The sequence below is a fragment of the Nicotiana attenuata genome, chromosome 2 (genome assembly GCF_001879085.1).
Source record: "Nicotiana attenuata strain UT chromosome 2, NIATTr2, whole genome shotgun sequence".
Lineage (NCBI taxonomy): Eukaryota > Viridiplantae > Streptophyta > Magnoliopsida > Solanales > Solanaceae > Nicotiana > Nicotiana attenuata.
In genome coordinates this window covers 29201581-29217790 of record NC_031990.1, presented here as the reverse complement: position 1 = coordinate 29217790, position 16210 = coordinate 29201581, and the positions used below count along the sequence as shown (strand labels likewise).

The following is a 16210-nucleotide window of genomic DNA, read 5'->3' as shown; positions in this document are numbered from 1 at the left end:
TAGAAAGAAAGAGGTTACGTTTACCTAAATTAGTGAATTCACGTCCCTATTATCTGTTCTTATGGTTTTGACAGATGTGTTGAACTGTAGTTTTTACCATGGCAAAGAAGGCCTTTATAGTATGCAGGGTATTACTTTTACAACTCAACATATGAGTCCATGTACACCTGCTATAATCATCTACAAAAGTAATGAAGTATTTGTATCTATCATGGGTTGGAACATGATATGGCCCCCACAAATCAACGTGTAAGTTTTTCAAAGATTTTGGTTGTGATGGTGGTCTTTTCAGGGAAAGGTAATCTACTTTGTCCGGCCATTGGGCATATAGGGCAAAGGAAAGGTTGGGTAGGTGAAAATTTGGCTGGTATTTCACTGATGCCTTTCATTTTGGCAAATGGAACATGTCCTAGCCTATTGTGCCACAAAAATTCAACCATGTTAGCATCAGATGTAGATGTAGTAGCAGAAGTGGAAGCAGATATATTTGACACAGAAATGTTTCCTTTATTACTTGAAAGAGAAATATTGTGATTGGAATTCTTATGCAAACTAGCACACTCTTTATTACAAGTATGACATGGAATGGGTAAACTAGGTGCAGTACAAGGAACAAGACGTGAATGAGAGTGTGCATTACTCTTATCTGGTAAGCTAGATGAAACTTGAGTAGAAGTCAGGGCAGATGATGCCCTCTTACAAAGTTCTGAAATGTGATAGTATAGGCCACAGAAGCCTTACCAATCTCCAGAGGCCTCTTCAGTGAAGGGGCCTGCAGAAGAATACATGAAAATTTGGTGAAGATTACAAAACAATCAAACTGAACTGTCAAACAATGGATAGATATTAGATTGAATTTAAAACTAGGTACAAAGAGGACTCTTTTGAGTGTGAATTTAGGACTCAAGACTGCATCACCTACTAGTGTCACCTTTACTTTATAACCATTAGGCAGTGTTACTAGGAATGGATATACTAAGGTTTTTATATTGGTCAAAATGGATTTGGTATATGTCATGTGATTTGTGGCCCCAGAGTCAAGTATCCAAGAGTCAGCATCTGGCTTAAAACATTCACATGAAGGAACACTAGAATCAGAAGAGGTAGAGCAAGCTGAGATACCTGCAAAGTTCACTGCCCCTGCCTTCATCTCAGAATTGTCTTCAGTGGTCCCAGTTTGAAAATTCTCCAAAATGTTGATCAGCTGATTGTACTGTTCCTTGGTCAAGGTTTTCATCACTCGCCCTTCTTCTTGAGTTTGTGGCCTTTCTCTATCTCCTATACCTGTAGCATTGACACTACAACAGTCTCCAAAGACATTTGCAGCTACTCTCTTCCCCTTGTTGAACCTAGGATCTTGTGGATACCCATGGAGTTTGTAGAACCTGTTTTTAGTGTGCCCTGGTTTCTTACAATAATCACAAATTAGTCGTGGTCTATTTGCAGGGCAATTTCCTCTGAAAGTATTGTTTCCATTTCCACTCGACTGGTTGTAATTTGGATAGGGAGTACCTCCAGTTCCACTTCCCTGTTGACCATAAGTTGTTCTGAAATTGTTGTTTCCTCCTCTGTTTGCATTCAAGGCACTAGAGTCTATTATCAGATGATTATTTGGTTTCATCTCCCTTTGCTTCTCTTCCTGAATAAGAATAGCAAATGCCTGTGCCAAAGAAGGCAACAGATTCATCATCAAAATGGTTCCCCTAACCACAGTATAAACTTCGTTTAATCCCATCAAAAACTGAATCAACCTCCTATCTTGCTCTGCCTTGTGCATACTGGCCTTAGCACCACATGTACAATGACATTTACACTGAGCATGAGCAATCAGAGTATTCAACTCTTCCCACAATTTCTTCATCTTAGTGTAATATCCAGTAATGTCGAGTGTTCCCTGACTCAAATCATTAATCTCTTTCTGCAATTGATAGAGTTTCGCCCCATTGGTCTGATCATACCTGTCCTCTAACTCTTCCCACAGTTCCTTTGCATCATTCACGTATTGTAGGCTATCCGCTAAATCCTTTGATAAGGAATTCAGAATCCACGAAGTCACCACATTGTCACACCTTTCCCACTGGTCAAATGTAGGGTCCTTTGAATCTGGCTTCCCACATTTTCCATTTATAAAGCCTATTTTATTCTTCACAGAGAGGGCCCTAAGTACACCACGTCTCCACGACCTATATCCCGATCCATCGAAGGCTACCGGCACAAGCATGGAACCTGCATTTTCAGACGGATGCATATATAGTGGATTGGTTGAATCGAGTAGTGGATTGGTAGAACTTGAAGTATTTTCTTCAATCGCCATGAATCTTAGTCGAAATGCATTCACAAGCAGCTCAATTTACAAAAATTCAACACCGATCTCAAACTCTAGGGTTAACTTTTGACCCTAATTAAAAACAGCACCAAAACTAGATTTTCTCACAGCAAGGGAAAAGGAAAAACAGAATCGAGCTAAGGATTATGTCCTGTGCTCTGATACCATGTTAAAATGCAAAGAGAAGAACAGATGTTGAGCTCGAATGAGCTCCAATGGCGGAAAACAGTTAACAGAAAAAGGAGAGAGATATTTTGAGAAGCTTCCAGAGACTTTTCTATTAGAGAAAATGAAAGCTTAAAGCTTTACAAAGTGTCTCGTGATATTTATACACATAGAGCTTTGCTTGACAACTGGCAACTAACTAATTAACCTAACTAAGAAAAAGATAGTAAATAAATACAATGTAAGAAAAGGCTAGTTAACTAATTAACTAATAATCTCAACAGAGTGGTAAGTAGTTCTTCATCCTTAACTAGATGTCTCGAGTTCGAGTCCCTGGATATGGAGTCGCCTTTGTTAGGGAGCATTTTACCCCCAATGTGGGACTTTCCGGCGCGAATTCAGATTTAATCGGGCCCCAATGTGGGTACCGAACATCGGATGGAAAAACCAAAAAAAAAAAAAATATCTTAGCTTTCCATAAACTAAAGTAGAGGTAAATATAACATCCGTTCGAATTTGGTGCACCGTAGAACCAGAAAACGGAATAGATTTTATTCTCACTGAAATCTTAAAATCTTGTCAAGAGATAATTAAGAAGTTAAAGTCAATTATATATAAGTGCTTTTCACTATCTACCACTAAAAATAACTCTCAAATTGAAAGGAGATAAGAGTAGAATCCTATCAATTTAAAAGGCAGATTTTTGATTGGGTCCTTAGATTAATGTGTTTGAAGGATCAAACATCCTTTTCACTTTGCGCAGATTTTATTTCACGTTGCTTCGTCCTAAGTTGTACTAGTAATATTCTTCATGTCGTGTCGTACTTTTTAGTATTCTTTTAAAGTTGCCCTTGTAAATTATAGCAGCTAGCGACAGAAATTGCTGCTGCTAACATTAATTAAGTCCATCAATTCAATGGAACAATTCAAAGTATCAAATCCAGATTATGCTAAAGCTAAAGAGGAGATAAAAATGAGGATAATGAAATGGACAGGTAAAGATTGGGAGTGTCCTAACACTAGCAAAATATTTGGGATACATAGATTTAGAAGTGGAAACAAATCCGTTAGGTTTATCAATGAGGAGAACACAGTGGTGTAGCCACATACAATGAAGGGGTCAGTTGAACACCCTTTATCAAAAAATTATGATGTGTATATAAAAAATTTATATTGCGTACATAAATCAAGAATTATTTATTATATATGTATATTAGATATGGAACACTGTTATAATATCCTTAGTGAAGATTGCAAATATTCAACAGAAGCGAACAAGACCACCATTACACATATCTAGATGAAGGCAAATCGACATGTGCCGATTTTTGGCAAACGAAGGGCGCAAACTTGAAGACAAATTGCTGTTATGCAAAGTTGCGTTCAATAAAATTTTCTACTTACCAAAAAGAAAAAAAGAAGTTGCATTCAAGGATTTAGAGTTTCTTCTACATACTGATTTAAGTCATGTAGCTTACAAAAGATTTTAAAAAATTATTTCTAATACTCCCAATTATACCAAGAAAAAGTAGGTATGTGGCCGAATGTTGAGAGACTTAATTAATTGCCATGATGTGTCTGTTGCTGAAACTAATGTATGGGTAATTGGGTATTCACTATTCAGGTGTTGTGCTGGTGGTCCATCCTTATTTTTCTTTCTGGTAAAAAGACGATCTTTCCTTATCCCACACCTAAACAGTTTGATTCAATGAACTCATATGCCATCAATCAGCTTTACCCTTCTCTTTTTCAAGAACATGTTTCAATTTCTCGATCGTATCATATATATATTGTTTGCCTCGAAAAATACGTGTAACAATTAAATTTGATATGTGGTTTTAAAGATATATGATTTAATTCAATACCAATTAATAATCAAGAAATATGAAGTAAAAACGAAAGAGAAAGGTGAATCAAACCCAATATTATTCAACAGCAATGACCTCGAGCACATGGACCTCGAGGTAGGCTTGGTATAATAAGAACAAGTATAAAAGCAAAATAAGAACAATAGAGCTAAAGGACAATGCTGATGAACAGTAAGCGAAAAGGTAGAGAGTATATTCTTTGCTCAGTCAAAAGATGGTCTTACAAATGATTGAGGTTCCCTTTTTATAATAGAGGAACCCTAAATAAGGAATATTTCTATTTACAGTAGGGAATATTCTTGTTACAGCTGTCTAACCGCCTAGTACCGAATTGTACGATCTTATTCCGGAATTTGCGCCATGATCTCAGGGACGTGGCAGGAATCTAGCTCGCTCTGGTACAAATCCATAACGGTACTATTTCGTAGTCGAGCGCACTTGGCCTCGGTATTCCTCGAACTCCTGCCTCCGGGCATTACGCTCTATCTTCGAGCTCGAGCCTGATCCACCAGTTTCGAACTTGACCTTTCCCGGACTCGGGCCTAGGGCGGAACCTCGAGCTTCTACAATGGGGGCATATGACTTTGACCGTATATAGATAGTCTCCGCGTTTCTTAGAATGAAATGATAAGAAACGATTTGATCCTAGCTTTCCCGAAGTCTTTAATGATGACGTCCTTTGTGTGACATAGGCGTTCGAAGTGACTGAAATATCCCGTCGGTCCACTTCCCCAAAACATTGAATGCTCGCCAGTATTGGTCGGCCACTAGTGCTGCCGAACCATCGTTGCCCTCCTATAAATATGAGGCTATTCTTTTGAGCAGAGAACTTTGCTCTTTCTTTACATCTTCCTCTTCCTCATCTCTTTCTCTCAATCACCTGTTTCCACCGCCTTTTTAAGCGCCGAAAGATGCCAAGTTCTGTTGAAAAACACCACATTCTGATACAACCTGTACTCTTTGGCTTAAAATCATGGCTAAAACGTCGAAAACGGTCCCCAAAAAGGATAAAGCGTCATCTTCTTCTTCCTCCCGACCGGCCAAACCGGTGGTGCCGCCCACTCTTGAGGAGATCACCCCCGGCCCTTGCGTGATTAAAAAGGACTTTAGTATTGAGAACCTCCCCCCGATGTCCCTAGCCGATGCGAGCATGCATCTCGATATATTAGTTTGATATCGGAGAAACATCTTGAAGATGTGAGGAAGGATTGCGGCTGAGGAAATGAGGTCGTGGTTAAGATCCCAGCCCTCGGGAAAGCATTACTACTCATGTGGAGGGTTTTTTAAGTGTTTACACTTACCCCTTCACACTGGGTCCCCTCGATCCGGTGGTGATTGACTTCTGCAAAACGTACGAAGTCACCCTTGGCCAGATTCACCCCTCATTTTGGCACATCGTGATCATGCTGCGCTTCTTTTCCGAAAAGGCCGAGGGGTTGGAATTCACCCTCAGCCACCTGATTCGATTGTATCGACCCCAACTATTTCGAGGGCTAATCAAGTTGCAACGTCGAACAACGAAAGCCCTTTTTGCCAGTACTGACGAGACCAAAGATCGAGGTTGGATGAGCCGGTTCGTAAGAGTAAGAACTTCGGATGTCATCCCCGGGGATAAAATGCCGTTCCCGGAGAGATGGAACTTTAATCGTAAGTGGGGTTCTTTTCCTCGGTATCTATTCATGTTCTACTTTCACATTTCATAATGCCTTTACCCTCCTTTTGTCAGCTACTGCCTGGGCGCCTCTCGCGATACCGGACCTCGAGGATTGGGTCCGAAATTAGCTGCCACCTCTTCCTACGACGAGCGCGAGTGGCATGAATTATCGAAGGGCCGGTGGGAGGCCAAGAACCATGGTAAGTGCTTTTCCCGAGTTCCAAAAACTTTCCATATATTCGTGGCGTTAACTCACTCATGTTTACTCGTGCAGGCCTTGGAGATGCATCCGAGATGAGGCCGGCTCCGCCCGGGGAAAGGACCAAGCCTTCGATTCCGAAATTGGAGAAGGATAATAAAAGGAAGAGGGCTTCGAAGCTTGAAGACCCTCAAGATAAGAATACCCCTACTCGAAGGCTGTGGAAGAGGTTTGCTTAAACGGGCGCAGATTCGGCCCACTGTTCCCCAGACGACGAAGAAGATGATGGTCAGGAGTCGGAGCTGATGCCTCGAACCATGAAACCTGTCGAGGCCACCAAACCCCCCAAGCTAGAGACCTCACCTTGCGGTAAGGGAACCCCGAAGGAAGGTGCGGGCAAGGCCCCCGTGTCCCTGGAGGTTGAGATTGTTCCCCCGCCTTTATCAAATATGCTGGAAGGGGCAAATGCTGATACCCCCAAAGTTAATGAGAACGCCCCGAGCGACGATCTCGGGGCCATGACAACAGGTCACTCCCTTTCTCTGCCGACTTATTTCAAGGGGGCAACAGAGGAAGCCAATACTCGCGTATGCCCGATAAAAACAAGGTCCTCGGAGAAGATCCCTTTCAGAGTTGCTTTGCTGGGATCGATGATACTACTGACCTCAATGATGCTTCCGCCCTCTTCGAAGAGGCTCAGCATCTCCTCTCTCGGGTAAAACACTTAATTTTTATATTCGTACTTTCCTCTTTCTTTCTTTTCCCTTGACTGATACATCTTCACTTCATGTACAGGCCATTGTAAAGTTTAGAGCTGAGCTGAGCCAATGTGAAGCCGAGCTCAAGAAAGTTTCGGGCGAAGAGAGGGCCCCGAGGCTCCTCTGTAGCCAAAAGGAGGAGGAGCTAAAGGCTCTTCGGGTTGAGTTGGCCAAAACCCAAAAAAATAAGGCCGAGCTAGGTGAGCAGGTAACCGTGATATTAACAAGGTACGGTCGTCTTGGATCTACTTTGGAGGCTAACACTTCGATATCTCAGCTGCAGCAAAAGTTGGGATGATTGGGCAGCTCCGGAGAGAGGTTGATCAAGTTAAAGCTGATTGCCATAGGTAGAAGAAGAACATGGATCAGCTCGCTGCCGAAAAGGAAGTTGTTACAGCCCAACTGGCCTCGGCTGAAATGCGGCTCCAAGGTATTGAAACGAAGGGTCTGGCTCAGGCCAAGAAGATCGAGGAGTTAGGGGCAGAGCTTGCTAGAGCCCGTGCCGAAGCTGTACAGGCTAAGGCCGAAGCTGAGAAGATAAAGGCAGTGGCTGACAAATCCATTGCCATGTACTTAAGGGATGTTGCGGCTGTTCAAGCTGAGCTGGGGGAGGCTTCCGACCGGGAAAAATGGGGAAATGAGTTAGCCAAGTGCCAGGCCCGTAGGGAGACTCTCGAAGAAATCCATGCCCGAGGGTTCAACCTTGCCAAGGAGATAGCCGAGGCAAAGGCGCGGGAAACCGATGCCAGGTTTCTTGCTTCTTCCGATGATGAGGACGTAGCGAGCGGCTTTGGGGACGGGGAAGATAAAGAAGATGTTCTCGAGGGAGAAGAGGCTCCAGAAGTTAGATCTGCCGAAGGTGCAGCTCCTGAGGATGGCGCTCCCGGGGATATGACCCCGAACATAGATTAGGTTCTTGTTTCCCTTTCTGTGTAAGGGCCCTTTGCGGACGTTGTAAAATATGTTTTGTAAAACACCCCTCATGAATATAAAGTATATTTTTGCTTTATCCTCAACTCGTGTTGAATTTTGTTTTCATTTGCAGAAGATTTCGATAATTCAAACGATCAGTCCAAGCATTGATTCGGAATCAGTATATAATAAACCCTTAGGTTTTTATCGATAGATACAATTATCCTCGAGCTATGTTTAGTTTGTCCCGAAGTGAGCTTGGGATATCGTGACTCTTGAGGCCGGGTCGAGTGAGAATGGTGTTTCGAGCTATAAGTTTCTGGCCCTTAAGCCTTTCGAAGTTGGCCCTCGAGCTCTTATATATCGGCCCATAGGCTCTTTAATTAGGCTCTTTAAGTTGGGCCAATTCGGCCTCCAGAATGGCTATATAATTTTCCCCTCATTTCGGCTAAAAGACTTAGTGAAAGTTTAGTTATGCTATAGCATGTGTTTTTTGTACCCATTGGGTTTTTCGAAGGTTCGACGTATCGAGGCCTTGTTTGTGTCCTGATAATTGAATATTTCTTGAGGTTTTATCGAGGGCTAATGTTATCGAAGCTTCTAAATTATTCGAGGGCTGAATTTATCGAAGCCCATTAAATTGTTCGAGGGCTGAATTTATCAAAGCCCATTAAATTTTGCTTTTGCAGAGGGTAGCTTGATTTAACCGGTTTTTACAAAGTGTTAGCAGGCCTTTAATTTGTGGCAGAAGTCGGACGTCTCCGAGCCGCATTATTTTGTCCGTAGCCTTTAATATGGCCGTAGCCTTCGGGTATGTCACTTGGACTTGTTTCCCGATAACTTTTTGAACCTGTTCGCAAAGTTAGTCCCCGAGTATATTGGCCTTGGCCTTTGTTTCGAGGGGGTGCCTCTTTGAGGTTTTATGAGTCCGAGTTTTCGATGACTCGAATGTATTGACTGTCGATGGTAGTCCCCGAGTATTCTGGTGTGCTTTTATGCTTAGGCTCTTGAGCCGTTTCCCGTAGGATTATAAGTGTATAGCTCATATAATAGCAGGCTTCTTTGAGACGCAAAGTGTTTTAGACATAAACATAATGCTTTTCAATTAATTTGATATATGCGTACATGTTCTGTCGTGGGGGCTCGACTATTTTATATGGACACGGTTCATCTGACCGTTTGGCCCATTACAACATTTTCCTATCGAGGCCCTCTTAGGCGTGAAGTGTTTTCCTTGAAAATATAATCTCCAAGGGGAATGCCCCCCAGTATTCGAGGTTGATTAAAAGAAGCCTTAGATACTGTTGAGTTCTCTTTAGGTAGCACATAATTGTTGCCTCGTTAAAAACCTTGCTGGTAAAACCCATTTGGGACAAAATTCGAGCTAAGGAAAAAAGAGTGCAACGTATGCTTTAAAACCTAAGGTCTTCGTGTAAAAAGGGTATCTTCGAGATCGCGTATCTTTGATGGCTTCGACCGAAAATCTGTAACAAGTTAGTTTTAAACTCAAATGGAAAAAGGATAAAGTCGTACCTTAGCAGTAGTATCGTTTGAGTAACGATATGTTCCAGTTGTTTAGCAGTTGTTCAACTTCCATTGTGCTAAGTTTGTAAGACCCTTTACCGACAACTCCGAGGACTCGGTACGCTCCTTCCCAATTCGGGCCTAGTTTCCCTTCATAAGGGTCTCGTGTGTTGAGGGTGACCTTCCGTAGAACTAAGTCCCCGATTCTAAAGTGTCGAAGATTAGTCCTTCTATTGTAGTATCTTTCGATCCTTTGCTTCTGTGCGGCCATCCGAACAAGCGCTGCTTTTCGCCTTTCATCTAATAACTCGAGGATAGCATTCATAGCCTCGTGATTTGACTCCTCAGACGCATGTCGAAACCTGGCACTGGGTTCCCCAACCTCGACGGGGATGAGGGCCTTGGAACCATATACTAAGGAAAACAAGGTGGCCCCCGTGCTGGACTTCGATGTTGTTCGATATGCCCAAAGGACCTCAGGTAGAACTTCTCTCCATTTTCCTTTCGCATCGTCCAATCTTTTCTTCAAGTTTCGAAGGATAGTTTTATTTGTTGACTCAGCCTGTCCGTTTCCAGTTGGGTGATATGGTGTCAATAGGATCCTCTTTATTTTGAATGCCTCGAGGAACTCCGTCACCTTGCCGCCGATGAATTGTTTTCCGTTGTCACACACAGTCTCGGCAGGTATCCTGAACCGGCAAATGATGTGGTCCCAAATGAAGTCGATAACTTCTTTTTCTTTGACCTTCTCGATGGCCTGTGCTTCCACCCACTTAGAAAAATAATCCGTCATAAACAGAATAAATTTGGCTATACCTGGGGCCGTTGGTAGAGGGCCGACTATATCCATCCCCCATTTCATGAAAGGCCATGAGGACAAGACCAAATGGAGTTGTTCTCCAGGCTGATGGATCATTGGTGCGAATCATTGTAACCTACTCTGATAATTTTGCGAACCAAGGACTCGGCGCCGGAATGATTCCCACAAGTGCCTTCGTGGATTTCTCGAAGGACATAATCGGTGTCCCCCGGCCCCAAACATACCGCAAATGGCCCATCGAACGTTCTCCTATACAATGTTCCATCCTCATCTAATGCAAACCTAGCAGCTTTGGCTTGTAGGGGCCTCGACTCTTTGTCATCCGATGGGAGTTTTCCGTTTTTCAAATAGTCAATATACTTATTCCTCCAGTCCCATGTTAGACTTGTTGAATTTATCTCGGCATGACCCTCTTCTACCACAGACCTTGATAATTGGACAACGGCCTCCAGGACGATGTCATCTTCTTCAACCGAAGATCCCAGATTGGAAAGCACATCGGCCTCGTTGTTTTGCTCTCGAGGCACGTGATCCAGAGTCAACTCCTTGAAGTAGTGCAGAGTTACCTGTAGTTTATCCAAGTACCGTTGCATTCTATCCTCTCGAAGCTCGAAACTTTTGTTCACTTGGTTGACAACCAATAGCGAATCGCACTTGGCCTCGATGATTTATGCTCCCAAGCTTTTAGCTAGCTCAAGACCTGCAATCATAGCCTCATACTCGGCCTCATTGTTAGTTAATCTTGGAGCTTTAATATATTGCCTAATGATATCACCTGTGGGTGGCTTCAAGACAATGCCAATCCCGGGCTCTTCACGTTCGAGGCACCGTCTATGAAGAGGGTCCATACCCCGGATGTTGTACCAGAACTTAACAAGAGTTCTTTCTCTACTTCGGGTACGAGGGTCGGCGTGAAATCGGCCACAAAGTCAGCTAGGATTTGTGACTTGATGGCCGTTCGGGATTGATATTTGATATCGTACTCGCTAAGCTCGACGGCACATTTGGCCAATCGGCCTGACAACTCAGGCTTATGTAAAACATTCCGCAGGGGGTAAGTGGTTACCACACATATATGATGACATTGAAAATATGGTTTCAACTTTCGTGATGCGCTTATTAATGCAAGTGCTAATTTTTCTAAGTGAGGGTACCTAGTTTCAACATCTCCTAGAGTACGGCTTACGTAATAAACAAGAAATTGCGTACCTTGCTCTTCTCGAACTAGTACCCCACTTACCGTTATCTCCGATACTGCCAAGTAGAGATAAATCCTTTCATCTATCTTCGCGGTGTGAAGCAACGGCGGGCTCGACAGATACCGCTTTAACTCTTCTAAGGCTCGTTGGCATTCAAGGGTCCATGCAAAATCCTTCTTCTTTTTGAGCAAAGAAAAGAATCAATGACTTCGATCTGATGACCTCAAATTAAACCGGCCCAAAGCAGCAGTTCGACCCGTTAACCTTTGCACGACTTTCACACTATCCACGACCTTGATATCTTCGATGGCCTTGATTTTATCGGGGTTAATCTCGATACCCTGATTTGACACCATGAAGCCAAGGAATTTTCCCGAGTCGACTCCGAAGGCACATTTATCCTGGTTAAGCTTCATGTTGTATTTCCTCAAGATTTCAAATGTTTCCTGCAAATGAGCCAAATGGTCCTCTGCGCGCAGGGACTGAACCAACATATCGTCAATATAGACTTCCATTGTTTTACCTATTTGTTCTTCGAACATTTTGTTAACTAAGCGTTGGTACGTTGCTCCGGCATTTTTAAGCCCGAATGGCATGACGTTGTAACAGTAAGTTCCAAATTTAGTAATAAATAAAGTCTTTTCCTCGTCTTCCGGGTTCATCTAAATTTGATTGTACCCGGAGTAGGCATCGATAAAAGTTAAGGTCTCGTGGCCAGCTGTGGCATCGATCATTCGGTCGATGTTCGGCAGTGGGAAAGAATCTTTCGGACATGCTTTGTTCAGGTCCTTATAATCTACACACATCCTAAGCTTGTTACCCTTTTTAGGAACTACTACTACATTGGCTAACCACTCGGGGTACTTTACCTCCCGAATGGATCCTATTTTAAGAAGTTTGGTTACCTCATTTTTTATGAAGGCATGTTTTACCTCGGACTGAGGTTTCCTTTTTTGCTTCACCGGTTTGAACCTGGGCGTAACGACCCGACTGGTCGTTTTGATTTTTAGAACCTCGTTCCTCTAAATTAGACTTCCCGCGCTTGCCTTAACTGATTTACGACCTGCGGGGATGGTTGGTTCGGGATTTGGAGGAGTTTGGGTTGAAATAAGCAAACTTGATTCTTTAAGATTTTCTTAAAAGGCTAAGTTTGACTTTGGTTAATATTTTTAGTAAACGGACCCGGACTCATGATTCGACTGTCTCGAGGATCCGTAGGAAAATATGGGACCTGGGCGTATGCCCGGAATCGGATTCCGAGGTCCCTAATCCGAGTAATGAATTTTTATTAGAAATTGTTAAAACTGAAATTCTAAGGACTTAATGAAATTGATAATGCTTGATCATAATGGTATTAGGACCGTATGTTGATTCCGGAGCCTGGTACAGGTCTAAAATTACATTTAAGACTTGCCCGGAAAATTTGGTGTCAATCCGAGTAGTTTAAGCACGTTTCGGCACGTTAGAAGTGAATTAAGAACTTGAAGTTCATAAGTTTGAATCAATTGGTTTTAGGGGTGATTCTTAGATTTAGCATTGTTTCGGGCGTTCCGAAGGTCTGAGCAAGTCCGTTTCGTGATTTCAAACTTGTCGGTATGTTCGGGCGGGGCCCAGGAGCCCTGAGCGTCAATTGGACGAGGCTCGAGTGAAGTTGCAAAATTTGAGAAGAACTGAAGCTTCAGGTTGCTGTCATAACTGCACCTGCGGTTGGTCAGCCGCAGGTGCGAGACCGCAGAAGTGGTAGCTCCAACACAGATGCAGCCAAGGCAGGCCCAGTCAAAACCGCAGAAGCGGCTCGTTAGCCGTAGAAGTGCCTGCGCAGAAGCGGCTTCAAGACCGCAGAAGCGGTCCCAGCTCGCTTGGCCAATTCCGTAGATACGGCCTTTCTCTCGCGGAAGCGGGACCGCAGATGCGGTCCCCTGACCGCAGATGCGGAAATCACTGAAGCAGTGAGTTCATTTAATACGGGCTCTAAGTCATTTTGGCCATTTTTCACTCACCATTGGGCGATTTTGGGAGCTTTTGAGAGAGGATTTCCACATAGCACCTTGAGGTAAGTTCATCCTCCTTATTTCTAAGTTTAATACTTGGGTTTTGGGTAGATTAACACACCAAGATTAGGAGAAATCAAGGGGTTAGAGCAAAACCTAGGGTTTTGATAAAACTTAGATTTTACCATGAAATTTGTTATGGAATGGAGTAGAAATCATATATTATTGATCCTTAGGTTATAGAGAACAACTTTCTTCGAAAAATTTCAGAATCCGGGCATGTGGGCTCGGGGTCGGATTTTAGGAAACTTGTGTTAAGGGTTGGGGAATTACTTTAGTAATTACAATGCGTACTCTTGAGCTTGTATTGACTAGTTCCTACTTCGTTTGATTAGTTTCGGATCGTGCGGTTCCAAATTAAGGGTTTGAGCATGTTCTTGATATTGGAAGTACGCTTTGGAGCGAGGTGAGTCTCCTATCTAACCTTGTAAGAGGGAATTGTCCCCATAGGTGTAATAATTGAATAATTTGCCACTAAATGCGGGGGCTACGTACGCATTAGGTGACGAGAGTCCGTGCGTAGTTACTATTATGCTTAAGTCCGGGTAGTTTAGGACCCAAAAGCATGCTCTATGTGATATTCTTGGGACTGTATGATAAATTTGGGGATTTCTTAAATCATGTTGAATGTGGTAGATGACTTTAATAAGAAGAACATCTTTTCTTGGCCTTTAAAAGAGAAATTTGATAATTTCGTGAGTAATTGCTCTCCTGATATATATTCTTGTCTGTCTGTTGTTGTGTTTAAATACATTTGATTGCGTCGCATGGATGATTCGCGAGCGGGGTAATAGATGCATCTATGGTTCGTGCCGTTCGCCCTCCGGTAGTGCACGCTTTATTTTTATGTTGGATCGGGCCGTACGGCCTCGACACTACTTGTGTATGCTTATTGATTGGTATATTGCTGTGGACGAAACTTTTTTATATGCCCTGAAATGTAAATGGTTAACTGTGATACCATCTAGTAAATGACCAGTTGCCTCATGCTGTATATTTGTAAATCATTGTGCTATCTATGCTTAGTATATCACTTATCATATTATTTGACCCTAGTAAGTGTCATGTCGACCTCTCGTCTCTACTTCTTCGAGATTAGACAGGATACTTACTGGGTACATATTGTTTATGTACTCATACTACACTTCTGTACTTAATTGTACAGGATCTGAGGCAGGTACATCTGGTTACCAGGCTGGTGCATACCCTTGATCCGGCCGAGATTCCACGGTGAGCTGCTCCCTTCCTACGCCGTTCAGCAGCCCGATGGAGTCTTTTCTTTACTTTTGGCTGTCTACTCTATTTCGGACAGTAGGATAGTGTTATTCTTTTGTATATTCTACTAGCTGCCCACGCACTTGTGACAACATGTCTTGGCACACCCATTAGTAGACATTTCTTTTGGGAATTGTATAATTATTTTTGTATATATAACTGACTATCTCTCGTTTTAAATTTCAAGTTTAGAAATTGCGGTACTTATTTCGGTAAAGTAAAATGAACATTTATTGATTTTTCCGCGTTGGCTTGCCTGACAATGGTGTTGGGCGCCATCACGACCTATATTGGAATTGGGTCGTGACAACATGGTATCAGAGCACTAGGTTCAAGTAGGTCTCACAAGTCATGGGCAAACCTAATAGAGTCTTGCGGATCGGTACGGAGACGTCTGTATTTATCTTCGAGAGGTTATAGGGTATTAGGAAACTACTCTTTATTCATTTCCTATCGTGTAGTGGATGGTACACTAAATTTCTCCCTTTTATTCTCTCACAGATGGTGAGGACGCGCACGGTAGATGTTCCCGAACCGGGAGGCGCTGCTCCCCCCGTTGCTAGAGGCCGAGTTAGAGGTCGGGGGAGGGCACCGGCCCGAGGTAGGGGACGAGGGTGTCCCAGAGCTGTTCCAGTAGCACCACCAGCAAATCCTGCGGGAGATCCTACTATTGAGGAGCATGGCGAGGTACCCGCAGCTGAGCCTACCCCGGCGGACTTTATGATGGCACCGGGTTTCCAGGAGGTCATGGGCCATATGCTGCGGTTCATGGACACCATGACTCAGGCTGGTTTATTTCCAACAGATCCAACTACATCACAGGCAGGAGGGGGAGCACAGACCCCTACTGCTCAGGCTCATGGTCATGCAGCTGCAGCATATCAGACTCCGGGTGCACTATCCACGGATGGGGCTCAGCCAGTTGGTGCAGTGGTGCCCGAGCCCAAACCCGCTGCGGATGGTGACCCGCAAAAGTTGTTGGATAGATAGACTAGACTTCACCCTCCTGTCTTCGGGGGTGAGCGTCATGAGTATGCTCAAGATTTCATTTATAGGTGCAGGGACTGACTGCACAACATGAGGATATTGGAGTCGCATGGGGTTGACTTCACCACTTTTCAGCTAGAAGGTAGGGCCGTAGATGGTGGTAGTCTTATGTTCTTGGAAGACCCGCAGGTTCTCCTCCTATCACTTGGGGTCAGTTCACGGAGTTATTTTTGGAAAGGTATATTGCACCCTCTGAGAGGGAAGAGCTGCGGTACCAGTTTGAGCAGCTTGAGCAGGGTCATGACCGATTATGAGGCAAGGTTTTTAGAGTTATCCCGCCATGCATTGATGATACTTCCTACTGACGTAGAGAGGGTACGGAGATTTGTTGCAGGGTTGCATTCAGGCATTAGGGTCAACATGGCCCGAGAGGTGGAGATGGGGACTTCTTACTAGCTAGTGGTGGAGATTG

General features: G+C 43.5%; 1 protein-coding gene across 1 annotated transcript; it reads right to left on the bottom strand.

Annotated features, from left to right (window-relative positions):
- LOC109217883 lies at nucleotides 677–2314 on the bottom strand. The gene is made up of 2 exons (XM_019382174.1): nucleotides 932–2314; nucleotides 677–772 (listed from the first exon to the last, which is right to left on the bottom strand). The coding sequence occupies exons 1-2, from the start codon at nucleotides 2312–2314 to the stop codon at nucleotides 677–679; spliced, it is 1479 nt and encodes a 492-aa protein (XP_019237719.1).